The sequence below is a fragment of the Stegastes partitus genome, unplaced genomic scaffold, assembly GCF_000690725.1.
Source record: "Stegastes partitus isolate 25-593 unplaced genomic scaffold, Stegastes_partitus-1.0.2 Scaffold1369, whole genome shotgun sequence".
Taxonomy (NCBI): domain Eukaryota; kingdom Metazoa; phylum Chordata; class Actinopteri; family Pomacentridae; genus Stegastes; species Stegastes partitus.
Window position 1 is genome coordinate 108,080 of NW_007579100.1, and position 22,402 is coordinate 130,481.

The following is a 22,402-nucleotide window of genomic DNA, read 5'->3' on the forward strand; positions in this document are numbered from 1 at the left end:
CTTATTGTTCAACTTATTCCAGTAAATCTGCATAATAAATAACGCTGTAGGGTCTGAACTTTAATATTTAAACTTGTCGGGGGAATCTGTGTTCATAACCTTGATACATATTTCAGGTCAATTTACATAATAAACACCTCACTGTCAGGTCTTAATCTCAATATCTAAACTTATTTCTTTATTAAAAAGCTCTTTAGCTCAACGTCTGTTATTTTATATCTGCTACATAAAAAAACTTGTAGTCCATCTAAACTCCATCAGTCACCAAACAGTTTGTATAAGTGACAATCACCTTTAACTTTAAATCTCTCTTTCACTCTGCAGGTCAAAGGTCTTGCTTCCCTCCAGCGCGAGGCCTTTTTGTACCGATACCGACAACCACACCTAATAAAACGAACATTCATCAACTCTACTCCCAACAAGACAACGCTCTCCTAAATTATTCACGCTCAGGAGCCGTGGTCGGGCTGCCGATCACGTGCCTCCAGCAGATAAGAGAACAAGTCCGACCCTCCATTATGAGCGTCACCTGCGCCGGGACTCGACGCCTTATCAAATAATTACACGGATCGCTTGAAATGAGCAACAAAGCTCGAGCCGTTTTCTTTCTCACCTCCTCCACATTCTCCTCTCCTTATTTTTTATTTTATTTTATTATTATTCCTTATGTGTCTCTTTCATGGTGTTGAAAGGCAACAGATGGCAAGGAGGACTGGAGGAGAGTGTGTGTGGGCAGAAGATAGGTGAAGCAGCTCCACGGTATCAGATGACCAGCAGGGCTCCTCTCCGGTTGTCCCAAACATAAAAGTGACATCTGGGCCTGCTAACGGATCACTCCTGGCCCTCATTGTGAGCGCCGTGAAGGAAATAATCTAATCTGACACACGCACAAAAGAGGATTTAGGTTTTCGCTGGTGGTCTCTATCTCAGTATGTAAGTAATTAAAACTAGTCACAAAAAAAAAAGGATCTCCATTACACCCATGTGTTTTAGTCGTTCCTGCTCCGCCCCTGTCCTGATAACTCGCACATCAGACGGCTTCACAACCTCCCAGGAAGTCCTTTTCTCAGGAGGAGATTATTTAAATCGTCCTCTCTTGTGCTTACGTAACTCTGTTAAATTCCCCTTCTTCCTCCTCCTCCTCCGGTAGAGCAGTCGCTGAATGGCTGCTTGCGTCAGGCGGTGGAGGGTAAATCTGCCAGAATGTGTGTGATTCGGAGTGTGCACGTCTCTACTATAGTGTAGTAGGACTTACAAACCACAGCGGTAACCGCAGAGCTTCGATTGCAAGGACACAAAAAAGTCACAAGCGGCTCCTGACTGCAGCCAAGCCAACAATAATACGTAACCGTGCGGTGAATATGTGAAACCTGCCGGTACTGTACCTGATTACTGGACTCATTTTAACCCTCTGGACACCGAGTGGTTTCTGGGGGTCTCACTGTGGGCTCAATTTTCATTGCAATATGAAGTCCTGCACCTCTATGGAAACAGAACAACCATGACTCAACTCAGAAACGTTGTCAGTGCAGTGTGGCAAAGTTACAACAGCAGAAATCTTTTTTTAAAAAGTTGAATTTCTTTAAAATGTATACAACAAAAATTGAAAAAACCAGGTACAAAGCTTTTCCAAGTGCCAACAGCTGTTAACAGAAATGAAACTAAAAAGGTGACTCTACAAACTGTAGATATTTTACTTACATTTCTAATTTGCCGCAGCATTTGTCTCCGATTCAGTCAGAAAGTTCCTGAATCTTTGTTGCATTACTGTCTGTTGCAGCTGAGTCACTGATGGCTTTTCAGTTGGCTCCAAGCAAACTATTTATGTTTAATGAATTATTTAAATAAAGCAAGTAAAATAAAGTTCCTTCGATGAAACATCAAGACTTTTCTGGTTAGGTTCAAACACCAAATGGCACGCCACAGCTGAGTAGTTGACAGCCACAGAGAATAAAAGCCAAAAATTCTGTTTTTACAGCTTTGGCTTTGATAAATGGAAAATAAATGGAAAAATGTTGGCATTTTTAAAAAAAGACAACACACTTGTCAAACCTGACTGGTTCAGAAGTTAAATCCAAAGTTCTGGCAGGAAAAGTGAAACACACTTTTTTTTAAAGACATTTAAAGGGACATGGTCAAGTTTGGACAGGTTTAAATCAACTACAACAAAGGCTGATCAAGGAAAGTAAATCGCTGAATCCAACTGTGCTGCTGCTTCCGTAGTTTTCCATCATTTGAAGTGCCATTACAAAAGTTAAAAGGTGGATCTAGTGTCATTTTAAAATCCAACAAACCAGCTTAGATAAAAAAAATCTGACTTTCTCCCATTTCAGAGGCCCTTTGGAAAGCAAAAAAAGGCACTTCCAATTGTAAAAACAGCTTCCTTTAATCATGTATCTGTCATTCCAGAGAGGTCTCTCTATCTCCCCTTTAATTGACTGTCTGAGCAGGATAATAATCACCTGAGCTTGTGTGTATATGTGGGATCTGCATACACACCTCTGCAGGTCCTCAGCACATAATTATAGCTGCCACAAAAACCAAAGTAACAATGAAACCTTGCAAATCCTCATTGATATTCAAAGCAGACCTCCTGCAGCCTCATGACTCCCATCATGGATGACACGGAGCCTCAGAGAAAAACACCCAACAAGCTCAATTTACCCATGAACCCCTCCTGAGGTTAGGACGAGTGCTGCTGCCGCTAATCGAACGTATCAGCCTATACTGCAATTTGCATTTGAATGAGCCAGGCCTTCGTCCTTACATAAATGTTTAACTTTACAGCCTGAATTGTGAAACACAAATCCAATAGTAAATAGTTGCACGCTTAATTGACTTACATTATGTTGGGAAGTTTAAATGAAAATCAGCCACAACGGTACAGTGGCTGATAGATTAAAGTGAGGAACATCGATCATGTGGCTACAAAGTTCTGATGGGAAATCAAGGGTCCTGGTTTTCATGTGGATGTTAATTTGACACATAAAAACTCCTAAACTTTGTTTCAGGCCATGTTTAGGTGGCGACAGTACAATGTACAACCACCACACTGCTAAAACTGTTCAGGAATGGCTTGAGGAACATGACCAAGAGTTCTAGGCATTGACCCAGCTTTAGAAGTCCACCCAGGAAGCAACAAGACCCGAATGTATAGAAGTCGAGAGCTAATTTGGCAGCACAAGGACGACCTGTACAATATTACACAAGTGGGTTTAAAGTCTGTGTATACCGTAATTTCCGTACTAGAAGTTGTTACTTTTTTCACATGCTTTGAACACTGTGGCTTAAACGATGATGTGGCTAATTTATGGATTTTTAAGATTTTTACGAATCTGCCTCGAGACGTAAGTGACATTTAGAGTGACAACAAAAGAGAGACTGAGGAAGTAATTCCGACACTGAAGAAGACGACTTCAGTGGTTTCAGTGCGCAGGAGGAAGATGAAGATAGTCATCAATGACTTTTCCTGAGAGGCTACTGTATGTTTTATTTTCTTAACCAGCCGTGTTACAGGCGCTGTTCAGAAAAAAGCATTTACAGTACGTATTTTTGTATGTTACTGATACGTATTTAACTAAAAGTTTTTAAAAATCTGTGTAAATATCTCATATTACAATGTGGACACCTGTGGCTTATAGACAAGTGCAGCCTGTATATGTGCACTTTTTTTTTTCTTTTCAAAGTTAGCAGGTGTGGCTTATGGTCAAGTGTGCTCAGTAGTCCACAAAATACAGTAATGACAATAACTCAGATCAGATCAGATACTTAAAGGTCTTGGACTTTGGCAAAAAAATAAATAAATAATCAAGACATTCTGATTTCCAAAACAGCTTTACAGTAAAAATCTTATTCGTTTCCTCTGAGCTGCGATTTCAGTGCACTCCAACGACACAACACAATCCAACCTGCGTGATCACCATACAGTTAAAAACACTTCATTCGAACAGTCTCAACAAAAACCGAGCTACAAAACCTTCACAAGAATCTCAGGAATCTCACAGGAAGTACCAAGCTTTGTTTAGCAGCTAGAAATAACTTATAAACTGGCCATCGAGCGTATACCCACAGGCCACCTCTGTGTACCATCTGTACAAACACAACAAATGCAAACAACTTCATTTTCACATGAGGTGTGACTATGTGGCCTCTCACAGGCCTTAATAAAAGCAGATTTCTGTTCAACTCAAAGCACTCCAGGGACTAATAGAGTAAGTCATTTCCTGCCTGCAGACTGAAGTGACTAGAAATGGAGGGATTCAGCTCATTGACCGGATATTAATGGCTGCTTCCGGTGATTTAGCGCCGTGGAGTCCAGGTGATGGATTGGGGACACCTTCGCTGTGAACTGAAGCATTTGGTGGCTCCATTGTGAAGCAATTAGACCGTTACAATAGAGTCACTTTGGCAGGGAATCTGTCTCCGGGACCCCAGGTGGGCCAAGCAGAGGGGAATAAAAATGGTACGTTAAGATGGTCAAACTGATGAGATATTTGACACCAAAGGAAAGAGGGAAAGAAATGATATACTTCTGATTTAGTTCCAGAAAAAAAAGCCCAGAAGCTAAAGCTGCAGTGTGCATGTGTAGCTTTCTGCCAAGACTCAAAAAACTAAAGCCTCTCATGGTTTGTTGGTACAACTGAAGGCGAGAATGTCGTTTGATATGAAAGACAAAAACACTTTGAAGGATAAAGAAGCAGAGGATCAAGAACAGCTGGATCAAATATCAACAAGTGTAAAAGATTATAGCTTAAAATGCTGCAAAGGACGACATGTCCTGCCCTGAGTGAGGCTCCATTTAAATTACCGTAAGAACTCCTCTCGGTGCCTTTCCATCATCTCCCACTTAGTCGTCACCATCAAAGGCTCCAGAGCCAGTAAACATTTCAATATTCATCAGTGCAACGTGCCACAACACAAAGCCAGCTCAAAATTGGCCCCCGCCCACTTAATTAAAGCAATTTATTAATATTTCACATTATAATTACAGAGACATGTACAGCCGAGGAGCTACAATGAACCCTCAGCTTTTGCCTTCAGTAAAAGGGATGAACAATAAGGTTAAACTCAACAATCATCGTGATACAAATGACAGTTTTTTTTCCCCACATATTCATTACAACATAGCCGATGTCAGCAAAAAAACATCCCACGTAAAGCGATCAGTTAGTGGCTTTTTTATGCACTGGACTGTGTTCCATTGTTATGCACAGCAGACAAAGCTTCATTATTCATTGTTCCGTTCAGCCATTATGTTTCTGCTTCCTCTCCCTCTACACTCTCCTCCCTCTGCCAACTCCTTAACTGCAGTCAAAGCATCGAGCCAGCACTCAATCTCCTCCGCCCTCCCTCCTGATTAAAACTTTAAGAGACTCCTTTAAGTAGCTGTTCACCAGCAAACTAAGCCGAACAAATACGGTCCACAATAAGAGCGCGAGATCAGAAACGACGGCGGCGCGTAACGACGCTTCATCGATAGCAACAGAAAAACAGATGCATTAGATGCAGGCTGCCATGAAAGCACAAAATGGAAAGTTGGGCTGCGTGAACAAATCTCTCGTGTGCTCCCTCCCCGTTTTACACAACCGGGCATTCATATCTCTTTATAATGGAGCCCCTTCACCCTCCATTGCTCTCCCTATGGCTTCCATGCAGGTTTCCAAGCCGCACCGCTCCACAGCAGCCTCATCCGTAAATGCAGGCCTCCTTTGGTGGCTTCAGGGTCAAAAACAACCATTTCCTTCTGCTATTACCTCCACCCAGGCGATGCACGAGCTCGGAAGCCTGACGGGCTTGATGCTGGGCTACATGGAGCCCAATCCAGAACCAGAACCTCCATGCACCACTTTCTGCCTTAATTTTATGCATAGCAGGGTGAGATGGTGCTTTCATCCTTATATTTATTCATCTTTAAATTGAATCTATTTGTGAGTTTTTCCATTACTGCGTGAACATAAAATAACTGTTTGTGTATCTTGATAAAACGCTAAATTGATGGAATTCAAAATAAGAGCCACGATCAAATTAATTCTTTAAATCATCATAAATCATGCAGTCCAGATTCCCACATGTGGGGACTTTGTGGAGGTCAGCTAACTGAAGTCAACCACCTTTTTGATCTCCCCTGACAGGTAAGTAGAAACCTTATGCCAGGGGTGTCGAACTGCGGTCCTCCAGGGCCGCAATCCTGCATGTTTTAGATGTTTCCATCTTCCAACACACCTGATTCAAATGATCAGCTCATAATCAAGCTCTGCAGAAGTCTGATAATGATCCTGATCATTTGAATCAGGTGTGTTGGAAGAAAGAAACATCTAAAACATGCAGGATTGCGGCCCTCGAGGACCGCAGATCGACACCCCTGCCTTATGCGATACTGAAAACATCAAAATGTTCAGTAATGATCAAAACTGACTGACATGAAACATGTTATCCTGACAAACATTTCAGCTCCATCGCCGAGCCCCTCATCTCAAACGTAGAGGTGCTGTTGTGGAGAGGATGAGAGGGGAAAAAGGACTTTTTGTCCAGGTTTTGTTTATCAAAATGCACTTCTGTTTGTTAGTGGCAATGACGCACTTCGCACTGCGCTAACATTTATTCACTGTGGGCTGAGAAAATGCTTCTCTGTGGGATAAAGCTTCCAGCGCTCCGACTGAAAGCTGTAATTCAGAGGTGGTGCAATGTGTTATTCTAACCCACAGAACACTTTGGGTAAAGTCAGATTTAGAGGCTTCTTCTTTGGAAAGTTCTGGCCGACGTGACGGTCCGGCGTCTCACACCGCAGGACTGGACGACAGAAATTTACCTCCGTCCTTGAGGAAGACGCTTCAAGCTGTCGAATGCGAGAATAATAATACAGAAGAGAAGCGCTGATCCTCCAAACTTCAGCCGTGACTCATATACAAGCACACGGAGTCACAAGTGGAAGCCGGCCAGTTCAAGCTGGTGGCCAAATAACTGTTGGCCGGTGGAGCAGTTAGGTGCTAAGTGTCTCGCTGAAGGGTAGCACAAGGGTAGTTTTTGAAGTATCGGCCCATTCATTTTGTTAAATCAGAGAGTCCCGGCCGGTGCAACACTTCAATCTGCTCCCCTTCATTACAGGGAGCTGTGGCCCCAATACAAAAACCCTCAACAGCTCCATTGTTGATTCTGCAACGAGAGCCAACGGTGGTGCAGCAGTGAGTCGAGAGGAAATCTGCAAAGTCGGGGTGTACGTTCAAATTATTTAAACAAACTTAATTTTGCAGGACTTTTTAAAAACAAATCGCCAGGTCTACAGCAACGCCTAACTCCTGTTTACTGGGCCTCAGCTGTGCAACAGAGAGCCGCAGACACTCGCTGAAAGCTGCAAAACGCTATACATCAGCACTTGTCCATACGAATTTGTTGACTCCCCGTCACAACAAAACAAAAGGATGAATTTGCAGTGACAACAAAATTGCCGACACACTGGCGCTCTCGCTGGGAACGCTGAATGCTGCAAATTGAGTCTTTATGCCAGTTTAGATGATGGTCCTGCTCCAAGCGCATTTGTACTGCGAGACATAATACATGACGAAAAACTAGAAATCCAATTAAGCAAAAACACAAATCATGGGAACTAATTAGCAGATGAAACAAATGGAAATTGCCGTCTTGAGATCAGCGCTAAACTGCAATTATGTGCCGCAATTAAACTGAATGAACTTTTATTAAAATTGGTGTCGACGGAAGAGCGAAAAGCAAAAGTTCTTTAATCGTCGTGTCAGTTTCCCCACTGACTAATTCACACTGACAACTCTTCATTTATTTGTTCATTTATTTTGCCGTTGTCTGTTTTCTTTTGCCTTTGCAGCACAGAAAATCGATTATAATTAATACCGCCGTGTCATAAACAAATATAATTAACCCCGGCTGCAGCCTGAAGTGTTCAGATTGTTGTTTCGACATAACACCCCGAAATATTTTCAACTTTAAAGACTTGGAGAGCCACTCAGAGGCGCCTTCATCTCATCAAACACAGACTGTTCCTGCAGCTCGCACAGAGCACCTGAATGAAATATATTCACCGCAAGACAGAGGTGATGTTCTCCTTCATTCTTCCAGCCACTCAGACGGCACCTTTCATACAAATCACAGCACGGAGAGCACAACCTCAACTGTATACTGCAGACATAAATTATTAGTGGGAGTGCAAACATTCACCAACAAATGAGGCTCTTGTGATATAAAATGCCATCTGAAACCCCGGCAAAGTGGTTATGTAAACCAATGGGCTTTCAAAAGACTTAAAATAAATGGAACCGTGGCAAGAAGAGGCCAAAAAACACAACTTATCAAGTCTATTTAGTGTGCGTTTGTGTGTGTCCTGGAAGGCTTATCGAACGTTTTTCCAGCAGTGCCACGACATGTATTATCCTTTGCTGTATGGCACTTGATCAGTTCAGAGTTAACAGTCTTGCTCAAGGGCATGTTAGGCATCGTTGTTGAGGGATCCGATTAAAGGGAGACGAGGCATATTTCACTGGCGCAACATTTGTGCTGTTTGGTTCGGAGCACGCAGCACAAATGGCGGCCTTAAGGGTTCCTTTAGGCAACAAGATGCTCGTGGAACGCCGGCGACTTGGTGCACAAATCTGCTTCTCAGTGTTATTAGACAAATAACAACACCAGTATGTAAACAGCAGGCCAGAGGGCAAGCCTAAAGGCACTCACACTCATTTATTCCAGACTGCTTCACGCTGTTCCTAAAGCCGCAGTCGGCATAAATCTGAAGAAAAAAAGCATTTGAAATTATACAGCTTTACAACAGCAGCTCTTCATACTCCTTCCTTCCACCGCGAGAGACTGTCGAGATAACAGTCAGCATTCATTCACAGCTTCACCCGGGATTGAAACCTCGCCATCCTGACTAACCCGTTGCACAACCACGTCCTGCTCTCATCACAGATTTTGCTGCTCTTTATACTTATGCAGTCAAATGTATTCACACCCTTTCATTAAAGAAAATGCTAAATTCATAATCATCACTCAAATAACTAGAAACTGAAAAAAGTAATAATAAATAAAAATTTGCTAAATTATAATTTAGTGAAATAAGACATGGCTTTTCAATTGTGGTTGAAAAGAATAATAAAAAAAATAAAAAAATAAAAAACTGTCCTGAACAAATTAGAGCACTTTGCTGATGAGCAGTGAAATCAGAATACCTGTCAACAGGAGCAGAAGTCTGACTGAAATTTACAGGAACACCTGATGGCAGGTTTGTTCAACTAAATATTAGTTTACGGGTCTTAACATGCGTGTTTGCTTGTTGTTGTTTTTTTTTTTACATATTTGTGTTGAACCACAATTCAAAAGCAATATCATGATTTTCATCCATCCATCCACCATCTATACACCGCTTAATTCTCACTAGGGTCATGGGGGGCTGGAGTCTATCCCAGCTGACTCAGGGTGAAGGCAGGTTCACCTGGACAGGTCACCAGTCTATCACAGGGCTACACTTAGAGACAGACAACCAAGCACACTCACATTCACACCTACGGACAATTTAGAATCACCAATTAACCTCAACATGTTTTTGGACTGTGTGGGAGGAAGCCGGAGAACCTGGAGAGAACCCACGCTGCACAGGGAGAACATGGAGACTCCACACAGAAAGATCTCAGGTGTCCTCACCGGGACGTGACAGCAGAGCGACCTTCTTGCTGCGAGGTAACGGTGCTAACCACCGAGCCCCCCTGCAGCCCATTACTTTCATTACTGTTTTATTTGATACTTTTGTCAATTTCAACTTATTTCAGTGACAGTTGTTTTTATTTTCTTCTTTAATGGGAGGGTATGAATACATCTGAGGATAACTGTATATGTTTTCTGATTCGCTAAAATCTCCCATCACAGGCGGGATTTTTTTAAACATGGAGCAGGAACAACTTGAAACAATATAATGAAGTGGTTACATAATTATGCCTTTAAAAAGACACCACCCACCCCGGCTTTAACCATCTGACCCTCAAAATCCATCACTAGTTTAAAAGGCATGTTATCTTTATTAAAAAAAATAAATAAAAATCCCAAAATGACGCCATTTATCGGAGCAGAAACCAGTAACAGAAACCTTCAGAGAGTCCTTGAACAATCTCACATAACTATCACTGCTGTCAGGAAAATTAACCAAACTGAAGTTTAAAAACATGATAGCTCATTAAAATCACTGTGTTCTAAATGTCTTGTTAAAAATAAGGGAAAAAAACACACAGTTTGCAGTTACAAGATTCTGTGAAAAATTAAATATTCTGTGTTTTTCTGCCAAACCGTGAAGCCAGAGTCAGAGGAAACCTGAAGTCATCTGACAAAAATTCAGGGACTTTTTGAGCAAACTCAGCTGAACTTCAGGCTGTGTAACACCTTTAGAAACAATAAAAAGAATCTTAGCAGTAAAGTACGTATGGTACATAAGCCTCCATATAGTTCTAGTACTTGGTAACACCTGGGTGCTTGTAAAAATGTTGTACATGTGGATTCCAGGATTTTTGAAACCTTTTCAACTTTCATTTTTTTATGACTTATGGTATTATAATTTTCCTCATACTGCACAAAACACACTTTTGAATTCTTTCTACTTCGAGCCATGATTGTGCCGTTTCCATTGAGGTGCATCACTTTATACGGCAGTGAAAAAACGAGGTCACAGTGAATAAAAAGACGACGGTTCAGAGGGTTAACCAGCAACAGCGGCCTAAGTCCAATGTGACAGTGCCAAGCCGTCGGATGTAGACGCCGAACCCTCCATGTCTGACAAACGGTCTGAACTGTACGGATGGAAAAAGACTTTCTGAAGATACAAAATACCTTCTGACTCGTCCTGCTGGGAAAGTTTCCCTCATATGCGTAAGCTTGTCTATCAGCCTCATACTCCCACTTTCTCCTGTCACTCTGTTATAGCGGTCAGAATTATTTTCTCTTTTATCATTTCTTCAGGTTTTTTTTGCTTCCTTGTCATGGCGTTCTCTGAGAGCAGCGATTCTTGGCAGCTTGGCAGATTATTCGGTCTGTGGTCTGTCTCTGCAGTGAAGACGTCAGGAGCTGCTTTCAACTGGCGCTTCCTGCTTTACAGAAGTTACAGAAAGAGTCGGAAACTCTGCTGGGTTAAAATATAACACCTCGTACAACTTTTTTTTTTAAACTTAGCGTCCAGAAAAACATGTTTAAATGGATGTTGAATGTGTCTATTTTTTTTCTACACTTATATTCAGACCTCCAACTTTCTTTGAGCATTTTTGCACCGACTCCACATCGATACAGAGATTTTTCTGGACAGATATTTTCCCTCTGCCTTTTAAAACAAGAATTCTAGCATAAAAAAATGACTACAAACAAGCACAGCAGGCCAGTCTAGATCAGCAGTAGATCAAACACCAGAGAAAACTGTCATTTCATCGTCTCTGCGTGGACTTTAAACCGGAGGCTTTCACATGATGAAGCGGTGCAGCGATGCCGTGCTGTAAACTTGTAATTGCTCGTGCTAACCCAACATAAAGAAAGCAGTATTTATGTCCACCACTGCTGCTGTTTCTGTTCACAGGAGTAAAAAAAAACCACCATGAAATATGCTGTTAACTGAAGAATCTTAAGCCGCGTCCTCTTTCCTCACCAGACACACGACTTGTTCAGCACAAAATGTCAAAGTTAGCAACGAGATAGTGAAGAAAGCAGAATGTGTGGCAGCTAAAAAAAGCTGCAGATTTTTCTAAAGAGGCTGATACCAACGCGGACATGAAAGGAGAGTGAATATCGCACTTGCATTCACTCGGTGGACTCGCGGTGAACGCGGCTGCAAATGATAAACGACGAGTAAACAGTCAGTTTTTTAGCAAACACGTCAGGTATAAACTCTTTCCCCCCGAGCAGACACAAACAGGTCTGGTGCAGCTTCAGAAGGTCAAACTACACGATCGGATCATTCAGAAAAAGTTTGGCCGTCTGTCTGCAGTTGAATTTAATAAGTCCGTTCCTCTTACTAGCACTTCACGCCCACAAACGGCATCAATAATCCCACACAAACAGCCTGATTGGCTTTAAATAAGCCTTTGCATCTCATTTTGTCTGCAGCACATTACTCATTCACACTGTTCTCTCCCCGCTGTATTCTTCCACTCAGGCTTAATCCACTGTACTTTAGCGAACTTGTGATGCCTGATGACTTCAGGGATGGCCTCTGAAAGCAGCAGCTTGTCGTTCTGCCCAGACGACATGTCAAGGGCTTACAGCTGAATTTCTTTCCGTCTCTGATTTTCTCCTCCTCCTCCTAAGAGGGCTGCCTTGGCCTCGGTCTCCGGAGCCACTGTCAGGGTTAGCTACCGAGTCAGCAGTTAGCCGGCGCAACCTTTTCATTATCGTCTTCTCCGCTGGACGGTCAGGAGATGTGACAGGATCGGGATAGGGACATAAATTGTGTTATTCTGGAGCCACAGCAGCAACAACAACAACAACAACAACAAGACGAGCAGTCTTGTCTCGCCATCAGCCTCCGACTGCATGTCTCTCTGACTTTTTAATTTGATTGCTTTCAAGTCTGAGGAGGGTGTGAGGAAGAAAACAAAAGGGAAAACATGGTGTAGCGAGACACGGCGAAGAAGATACAAGACAAGATAACTTTGACGCCTTCATCGGTTTTGAAGCCCCGTTTACAGTAATTCCAAGAAATCTGGTGCGTCTTTGGAACTGTTGGTTCCATCATCAATATGCAAAACAGGAGCAAAGGGATGAAGGGATTAAAAAAAAAAAAAAGAAAGATGAAGACTTGGCAGGTCGCTGAGTCGACACCTTGGCTGCTGCCCGGGACATTGACATGCAAAGACTTGGCCACCAGTTAGAGGAAGGAGAGCCGAGCGGCCTGGAGCAGCTCTGCAGACTGCTAATGGTCAGCGTGTTGATTGGATGGTGGGAGGCAGATAGGAATCTCGTTACGCTATTAATTGATTCAGCTCGGAGCCGATTGCGGCGTCGTGACAGCAGTTCGTCTTGTTTGATGCTGTCAACACGCCGACCTGCGCCACACTGTTTGCTGATGCGTCGCCCACTTTGCATGTGATTATGCAGCAGTCAGGGACCCTGTGTGGTCTCTTTATCTTTAAAAATAAGTGATTCTAAACGGAAACCCAACTGGATATCAGTAAATTAGTTTGTATGATCTCACCAGAGGAGCCACAAGCCATCAAACAAACCACAAATAATTCCTCCTTAAAAGGTTTTGTGGTCTCATCATGTGGTGCTAAAGTTTTACGACACAGTTATTATTCGCAGAGCCAGAGGTCGCTTGAAACTTCGCGTTAGCATTAACATAAGTTTCTTCTTTTGCCGAGTTAATGAGAGAACTTGAACTGAACCATACAGCAAATGTGCCATAAATTAGGAGCTGCAAGAGGCTAAAGACGTTTGTGGAGCCGCGGAGTCGGGTTCATCGCTACACCCACTTCCACATCATAAACAGCATTAAAATAAAAATACTGATTATGGGGAAGAGTTCAGATCGAGGTGAGGAGAGCTGAATGAGACGAGTCGCTGTCGCAACCGGATTCATCAAGAGCATCCAGACGGCAGCTTATTCAACGGTGACGTTTCATCTGTCAAACATGTCAGAAGCTCACATTCGCTGAGCTCTTCACTGACTGGGCTGACGGCTTTTAATAAGAGTGCAAATTTTTTAAAAAAACAAAGAACTTTTTTAATGAGTGAAGATGGTTTTAATGAGAAAATACAATCAAGAATGGGATTAAAGAAACGTATTAAAATTGCGGTTATCAATCAGGTATCAAACAAAGAAGCTCAACGTGCTGTCGTTGTGTAAGGATTGCGTAACGCTGATTCCCTTATTGACTAAACGCAGTATTTAGGGTGTTCGAACAAGGAGTGAGTGCTTTTAGAATCGATCAGCAGCTCAATAGTCTGACTACAATTCGTTTAAGTGAAAAGTTTGCGTAACACAGAGGAAGTGGAAAAGCTTGTTTTTTTGTTTTTACCAAAACAGACAATCGCATTTTCCGCTTGTTCCAACTCATCACTGAAGGTTTACGACGGCCGGATCGAGCTCCAACTCAAGGTGCTTTTCTTTACGCTGCAAACCACAAACAACACCACCTCGCATATTCACCAGAATATTAATGCAGATTGTTGGGCTGCACGACACGATGGACTGGATAGCGAGGCTGGCGGAGTTTAAAAGGTTAAAATGATTACAGTTCTAAAAGCCTGTAATAACATTTAGACTAAACTGAGAAGGTATAAAAATAACTGAACTCGAGCATTAATGACCTCCAGGGGGATTTTATCTTAGACAGTGCTTCTCCGCTGCTGGCTGGGTGCCGGCCTCGTCGGGCTAATAACAGGCCAGGCAGCAGTGGAAGCAGGATAACTAGTCGTCATAGTTCCAGGCACCATATAGTCATTATGGATAGCAGGGATTAAAATAGAACGCCATAGGATTAAAATAGGATTTGCACACGTGGGAATAAAGAAATACTGAAAGATGGCACGAGAGGTGGTGCAACACCGATTTTCATTTATCTTTGGTTTGGCTTCCACTTGGTCTAAAAAAGAAACAAACACATGAGTGACCTGAGAAATGACCTGAACTCTCTGCAAACCCTTCATTCACTGCAGGAACAATGAACATCCTTCGATCCACAGATTAGAGGCAACTTGAAATGTGTGTAAAATTGATTGGGGGGTAAAAAAAAAACAGGGTCAATTTTGTCATTAGTATTCTGTCCGAGGCAGTTTGAGATCACGTCTGATGTGAGGTGCACGGACGTTCCCTCAGAATTTTAGGCTGCAGATCAGTTGTATTGAGACTATTAAGACACAATTAGGACATTTATTGCTTCTTTTCAACATGCATGTCGACAAAAAGCTGTGTATGGCTGCACAGTCTTCCTCCTCACGGGGCTAGCAAAGCTACAGCAAGATAAATCAGAATACAGCAGAAAAATAACAACAAATAACAACAAATCCCAAAAAGAAAAAAATGCAAGGACACAGTAAGCCAGGGGGCCCATAAATGTCAGGGGGTAACATAAAATGCATTGAGGACCTTGACCCAGTAAAGCCTGAATTTTTCACGGATACAACCAGTGAGGAAAAAAAAAAAAAAGCATAACATAAAACATCCTCATCTCTTAGCATTAGGCAAAAGCCTATAGGTGCAGTATTTTGGATTAAATGCAGGTGGGGGGATTGCCTTAGGCCTGAGCCCTGCATAAAGTGAATTACAACAACCCACATGAGAAGAGATAGAGCGCGGATGACTTTTTCCAAGACCGGTGAAGGTTAGAAAGTACTCAATGCGAGCTATAATCCGCGGCTGCCAGAAGGGAACACACCGGTAACCTTTCAACTGCAGGCAAATAATCACTATTTTTTTATTTATTTATTTCTTTAAAGCAGCTTACGGATCTGTGGTGCTTCTGGTGGCGGCTTCTCTTTGGCTGACCAATGTAGGGGACACAAAAATAACGTTATGTTCTCTAAGTAGAAGCAAGGACACGGAACCAGATCTTGTTGTACTGAGATTGGATTCTTGTTTCTGTGAGAGACCTGGCTAAGGGAGCAACATAAGAAGATTTCTGGAACAGTAAACACAACACAGATGTATACTCGATGTCCACGTATGCATCAAGGAGCATGAGTCCTAATCTCTAACCCGGAGACAACTGAACCGGGGAAGAACACCGAGAGCGCTGCTTTACAGTTCTGCTAAAACTGACTTGTTAAAGAACTATGAAAGCCTGTGAAATGAGTGCGGCTCGGGTGTGAATGAGTGTAATCGCAAAATCGATCAGTAAAGCACTGAGGACAGCGGCGAGAAAAATGGAGGTAAAAAGCAGTCGGGATGAAGAGGAGGGAGAAAAAACACTAAGATGAATTTTCAGCACCACGGACAGCTCACAGGACTCATAAACACCAAGGTCCTCACAAGGTTTCCTCCTCAATCAATCGTCAGCGCGCACAAATCAAGCGCTCCTTTATCACCTCATTTACTAATAGGCCTTCTTTACGCTGAGTGACATTAACAACACAGCTCAGGGAGCAAGCAGTCTCAGTTTGTAGCGTCACAGAGAGCAGCAGTCACACAAACACACAACCCAGCTAGCAGCAAACGTTCCCTCAACGTTGGCCGACACCCCCTATGAGTATTAATCTAATCTCTAAAGAAGGTTTCAGGGATGTTTATCTTTTTAAATAATGTTCCTGTGAGGCTAAAGCTTAATTAAAACAACATTTTAGCAACATTCAGGGGACACTGTCAGATTGTGTTCCATGATAACAAAGCAAGAACATCCAAAAAAATTGTTTTCCAGACCACAGAGTTGTTGCAAAGGTTTTTAAGACGTCTATCTTTTTAAATAATGTTCCTACGAGATAAAAGAAACAAATAAAATAAAGTCAATTGAGACAACAGTTCAGCTGCAACATTCAGAGGGTGTTTGGAGGATGTTGTCAGATTATGTTCCATGATAACGCAGGAAGAACGCTCTCAAATCAACATCCAAAAAAAGTGCTGTCCAGATGACAGAACATAGAACATTCTGCCTGCAAAGTTACTGATGAAACATATTACAGAACGTTCTTCATGAAAACATTCACACAATGTTCCACGATGATGACAGAGAAGGAATATTCTCAATGCGTCACCCAGAAAACTTTCAGACCGTTAGCACACAATGATCTACAGCATAACTTCTGTAGGTCTCCCACCTTGAATAGGAACATTCTGGGAACTGAAACAGAACTTCCCACTGAAACCATTACTAGAACTTTCTTAGAACATTGGCGGATGTTGTCAGATTATGTTTCATGACAACACAGGAAGAATGTTCTTAAACCAGTATTCATAAACATGTTTCTAGATGTTATCAAGACCTCAGATGACAGAACGTGGAACATTCTTCTTGCAAATTTGCTGATAAAACACATTACACAACATTCTACAAGAAAACATTCACACAATATTCCACTATTGTGACGGAGAAAGAATATTCTCAATGCAACAATCAGAAAACTTGAATTTAGAGCACACTGATCTAGAGCACAATTTCTGTAGTTCTCCCACCTTGAATAGGAACATTCTGGGAACTGAAACAGAACTTCCCACTGAAACCATTACTAGAACTTTCTTAGAACGTTGGAGGATGTTGTCAGATTATGTTTCATGATAACACAGGAACAATGTTCTCAAACCAGTATTCAAAAACATGTTTCTAGATGTTATCAAGGCCTCAGATGACAGAATGTGGAACATTCTGCTTGCAAATTTGTTGAGGAACCACATTATAGAACGTTCTTCAAGAAAACATTCCCACAATATTCCATGATGACAGAGAAAGAATATTGTCAATGCATCACTCAGAAAACTTTGAGAATGTAAGAGCATACTGATCTAGAGCATAAATTCTGCAGTTCTCCCACCTTGAATAGGAACATTCTGGGAACTGAAACATAACTTCCCACTAAAATCATCGCTAGAACTTTCTTAGAACGTTGGAGGATGTTTTCAGATTAAGTTCCATGATAACAAATGGAAGAACATTTTCAAATCAACAATCAAAATCATGTTTTCTAGATGTTATCAAGACCTCAGATGACAGAACGTGGAACATTCTGCTTGCAAATGTGTTCAAGAAACACATTACAGAACGTTCTTCAAGAAAACGTTCCCACAATATTCCACTATTGTGACGGAGAAAGAATATTCTCAATGCAACAATCAGAAAACTTGAATGTTGAAGCATACTGATCTAGAGCACAATTTCTGTCAATCTCACCTTGAATAGGAACATTCTGGGAACTGAAACAGAACTTCCCGCTAAAACCATTGCTAGAACTTTCTTAGAACGTTGGAGGATGTTGTCAGATTATGTTCCATGATAACAAAGGAAGAACATTTTCAAATCAACATTCAAAATCATGGTTTCTAAATGTTATCAAGACCTCAGATGACAGAACGTGCAACATTCTGCTTGCAAATTTGTTGAAGAAAAACATTGCAGACCGTTCTACATGAAAACATTCCCACAATGTTCCAGTATGACAACAAAAAAAAGAGCTAAATTCTGAATGCAACTTAATGCATCATTTCTGTAGCTATCCCACCTTGAATAGGAACATTCTGGGATATGAAACAGAACTTCCCACTAAATCCATTGCTAGAACTTTCTTAGAACGTGACTTTTGTTTATAAAGTTATTTTCTTAGAACATTAAAGGATGCTATTGGATCAGGTTCCATGATAACAAAAAGAGGAAGGTTGAAACATGAAAAACGTGTTTTCTAGATGTTATCGAGGCCTCAGATGACAGAACGTGGAACAATCTGCCTGCTAAGTTGCTGAGGGAACACGTTCTTGTAGAAAACATTCACACAACGTTCCAGGATGATGACAAAGAAAGGTAAATTCACAATGCAACACTCAGAAAACCTTTCTGGAGTCATCCCACCTCTATTGGGAACATCCAGGGAATTACAACAGAACTTCGCACTAAAACCACTGCTAGAACCTTCTCAGAACCTTATTAGAACAAACAGACTGTAGCTGGGGTAGACCTCTACGGTTACCAGCTGCTCTGAAGGTGTCTGGTTACAGCTTCCTAGAAGTAGTAGTACACACTAACACATGAACACGGACAGTACAAAGAAGCACAACAGCTTCCAGGCAGCAGAGTGACTCCCATCAACAAACTGGGCCTGTGTTTTAACAACAGACATCATCAGCATGGAGCAGCAGCTCATCAGACAGAGGAGGAGTAGATTTAGAGGTCAGAGCCAGCAGCTCCCATGATGCTGCGGGCTGGATGCATGTGCAGTCTGTGACCAGAAAACAGAAACTTACCTTTACTGCTTCGGCGTGGGTGACTTTCTCGAAGACTTTATCGTTGACTTTCATGATCTGGTCCCCGATCCGGAGCCCCTCTTTCTCCGCCAGGCTCCCCGGCTCCACCAGAGACACGTAGATGCCGACGCCGTGCTCCGAGCCTCCGCGGATGCTGAAGCCGAGGCCCTCGTTGCTCTTGTGCCGCTTCATGGTGACCTGCCGCAGCTCTCCGGGCGGCTCGTGGATAAAGTTCCTCCCGAGCAGCGGCACCAGAGGAGCTGTCCCGTCGCTGCTGGTGCTGAAGCTGTCCGGCGAGCCCCGCAGCGCCACTTGGAACTCCGGCGGGTTGTTTGGCGAGAAATGCCCGGGGGGCGTCGGGCTGGCGCTGGGGAAGTCGCCCGGCGGCGGCTCGGCGTTGCCATTGCTCGCAACTAAATCCGATTTCAAGTAGAGGCCCTCCGAGGTGTACTGCTCGAACAGGAGCTGGTCGGAGCGGGGGATCACCAGCCGCAGCATGGGCAGAAGTTGCCGCTTGCTGGGCGCGTTGAGGATGACGTTGAGGGTCTGCACCAGGTCGTACACGTTGCGCTTGGAGTGGTACACGTTGAGGCAGTGGATGAACTGCTCCCTCTCGAAGTCGTTGAGCAGGAGGTTGAGCGCGTTGTGCAGCTTCCTCACGTTGGCCGACAGCGTCCGAGCGCTGGAGGCCAGGGAGTTTGCCGAGGAGCTGAGCGACATGCGCTCCAGGTCGGTGCTGCTCATCCTGGCGGGGTGACCGGGACGCGGCGCCACACTGGTGCGGGGGTTAGAGGGGGCGCATTACGGGCTGGTGGCGCGCGATCACACCGGCGCTCGGCAGCATCACGACCGCTGGAGGACTTGCGCTCCGGTTAGACTCATGGCTCCGGCAGACGAACGACACGCGCAATTTGAATCGAGTCCAAGTAATTTATTTTCCCACCTGGCACTAATTAATTAGCAGTTACCGTTAAATCCAATCGCCAAACCGTAGTCTGCAAACTTCACATGCGAGGCGGTGCGTCAGGGCAGGACATGCAACAGCCTCGTGGAGACTCGTCCCGCTCCGTCACAGAGCTCAGTAATGCGCCACGTAAAGCTCTGAGCCTGCGTGTCATTAGCTGCCGTCTTATTTTCCAGGAGGTCAGGTGGCCGCCGAGCTGCCGCTTCTCTGGTGTCCGCCTCTCCGGGGCTCGACAAACAAACACCACAACTGAAAATTGCACGTATATTTGGTCCACTGTTGCGCAACCGATGCAACAAGAGAAATTCCCTCGACGCAGAGAAAAGAGAAAAAGGAGGAGAAAAAAAAGTTATTTGTGTGCTCCTGCCCTGCGTCCGGAGGAGTTCACAGTATCCCGATCCGCTCACGCTCTTAGTTCCAAACGACGCAGCGCGCGTAAAAACGTGTATATATCCAGTTGTGTTTGCGCGAAACAAGCGACGTTTGTTTGTTGGCGGTGTTGTTGTTCTCCTGCAGCTCCGTGTGTCCGCTTCAGACGTTACTACAGAGACTGAAGACAGCGGCTCTGACCGTCCTCTGTCAGGAAATGACGCAGCGCCGCGCAGCCAATAACCAGCAACGTGCGCTCTGGAGCAGCTGCGACCACTAACTTAGTACATAAAGGACTTTAATTAGACTTGAGCAGCTTGTGCGTTCATTTTCAATTTTAGTCTTTTTTTCTGTTTTAACTATTTAACTGTACTGATCGCTAATAAGCAGGATTGATCATAAATAAGGGTGGAAGCAGAAGACATGTTCACTGTTGACGCACAAATGTCTCCAGCATGGACATTTCACCTCAGCATGACACAAACAGACACGTTTAATTAGCTCTGAATGTGCAGATTGAACATGAGCAAAAACCATGCAGGTACACACAGTTAAAGTCAGAAGTTTACACACACTGTATAAAAAAAACTATCGTTTTTCCCTCACTGTCTGACATTAAATCAGACTAAACTTTTCCTGTTTTAGGTCAGTTAGGTTTACAAAAATTATTTCTATTTGCTAAACACCAGAACAATGAGAGAGAGATTTTTATTTTTATTTTTTTTGTTGCTTTCTTTAAAGCATTGACACATATTTCCTCAGTATTTGGTAGCGTTGCCTTTAAACTGTTGGACTTGGGTCAAACGTTTTGGGTTTCCTTCCACAAGCTTCTCACAATAGTTTGATGAGTTCTGGTCCATTCCTACTGACAGAACTGCTGGAACTGAGTCAGGTTTGTTGGCCGTCTTGCTCCACACTCCTTTTCATCTCTGCCCACAAATGTTCTCCAGGATTGAGATCAGGGCTTTGTGATGACCACTCCTAAACATTGACTTTGTTGTCCTGAAGCCTCTCTGTTACTAATCTGGCGGTATGTTTAGGGTCATTGTCCATCTGATGACCCATTTGTACCCAAGCTTTAACTTCCTGGCTGATGTCTTGAGATGTTGCTTCAATATTTCCACATAATGTTCTTTCCTCATGATGCCATCTATTTTGTGAAGTGCACCAGACCCTCCACAACATGATGCTGCCACCCCCGTGCTTCACAGTTGGGATGGTGTTCTCAGGCTTCAAGCTTCCTCCTTTCTCCTCCAAATGTAAAGATGGTCATTAAGGCCAAACAGTTCAGTTTTAGTTTCATCAGACCACAGGACATGTCTCCAGAAATGAAGATCTTTGTCTCTGTGTGCATTTAAACTGTAATCTGGCTTTTTTAGGTTTTCTTTTGGAGTAATGTCTTCTTCCTCTCTGAGTATCCTTTCAGCCCATGTCGGTACAGGACTGGTTTCACTGTGGATAATGACTCAACAAAAGCTTCCAAAGCCATGACATCATCATCTGGGCTTTCCAAAGTAGTTTGAAGGCATAGTAATCTTAGTGTATGTAAACTTCTGACTTTGAGGAAAGTAATAAAAATGCTCTAAAAAAATCTCTCTCTCTCATTATTCTGGCATTTAGCAAATAGAAATAATGTTTGTAATCCTAACCGACCTAAAACAGGAAAAGTTTAGTCTGATTTAATGTCAGACAGTGAGAAAAAACGAGTGTCTTTTTATTCAGTGTATTTAAACTCATGGTTTCAACTGTGTGTGAGTGTGTTAAAGTCCAGGAGGTTATAAACAATAAAAAAATAATTAATTTCAATGTGAACCGGGGCCACGTGCACATCTAGAAAGGTTACATCCCCAAAAGAAGACAGTAAATCATGACTGTATGTGTGGACACTCAGCAGCAATAACAGCAAATAGAAAACTGATCTATAGGAGAATGGTTATTTGAAAGCATTCCAGTATGACAGAGCCTCCTTGCTTTATGTTCTTTTATATTTTGAATTTTCACTGGTTTCTCAATTTGATGGTTTCCAAACTGATGCATAAACAGTCACCAGACCACAGAAATGTAAGCGTCTGACGCTCAAAACTTCCTGGGAAAAGACACAGAGACCCTACTTCATGTTTAAATGTGCTCTCTTTTTCATGTGAGGGGAATAATTTGCAATTCCTGCACACTATAAATATTTCTATTACATGTACACT

The 22,402-nt window shown here is 42.8% G+C and overlaps 1 protein-coding gene across 1 annotated transcript in view; it reads right to left on the bottom strand.

Moving 5' to 3' along the window:
- The window catches only part of LOC103370082 (whirlin-like), a gene marked incomplete at its 3' end in the record, with an annotated part of 96,696 nt that extends 77,081 nt beyond the window's left edge, over positions 1-19,615 (bottom strand). The window contains exon 1 of the mRNA XM_008298994.1: positions 18,872-19,615. Within this exon, the coding sequence (XP_008297216.1) occupies positions 18,872-19,615 (744 nt within the window). The remainder of the gene's footprint in view (positions 1-18,871) is intronic.
- Positions 19,616-22,402: the final 2,787 nt, after the last annotated feature.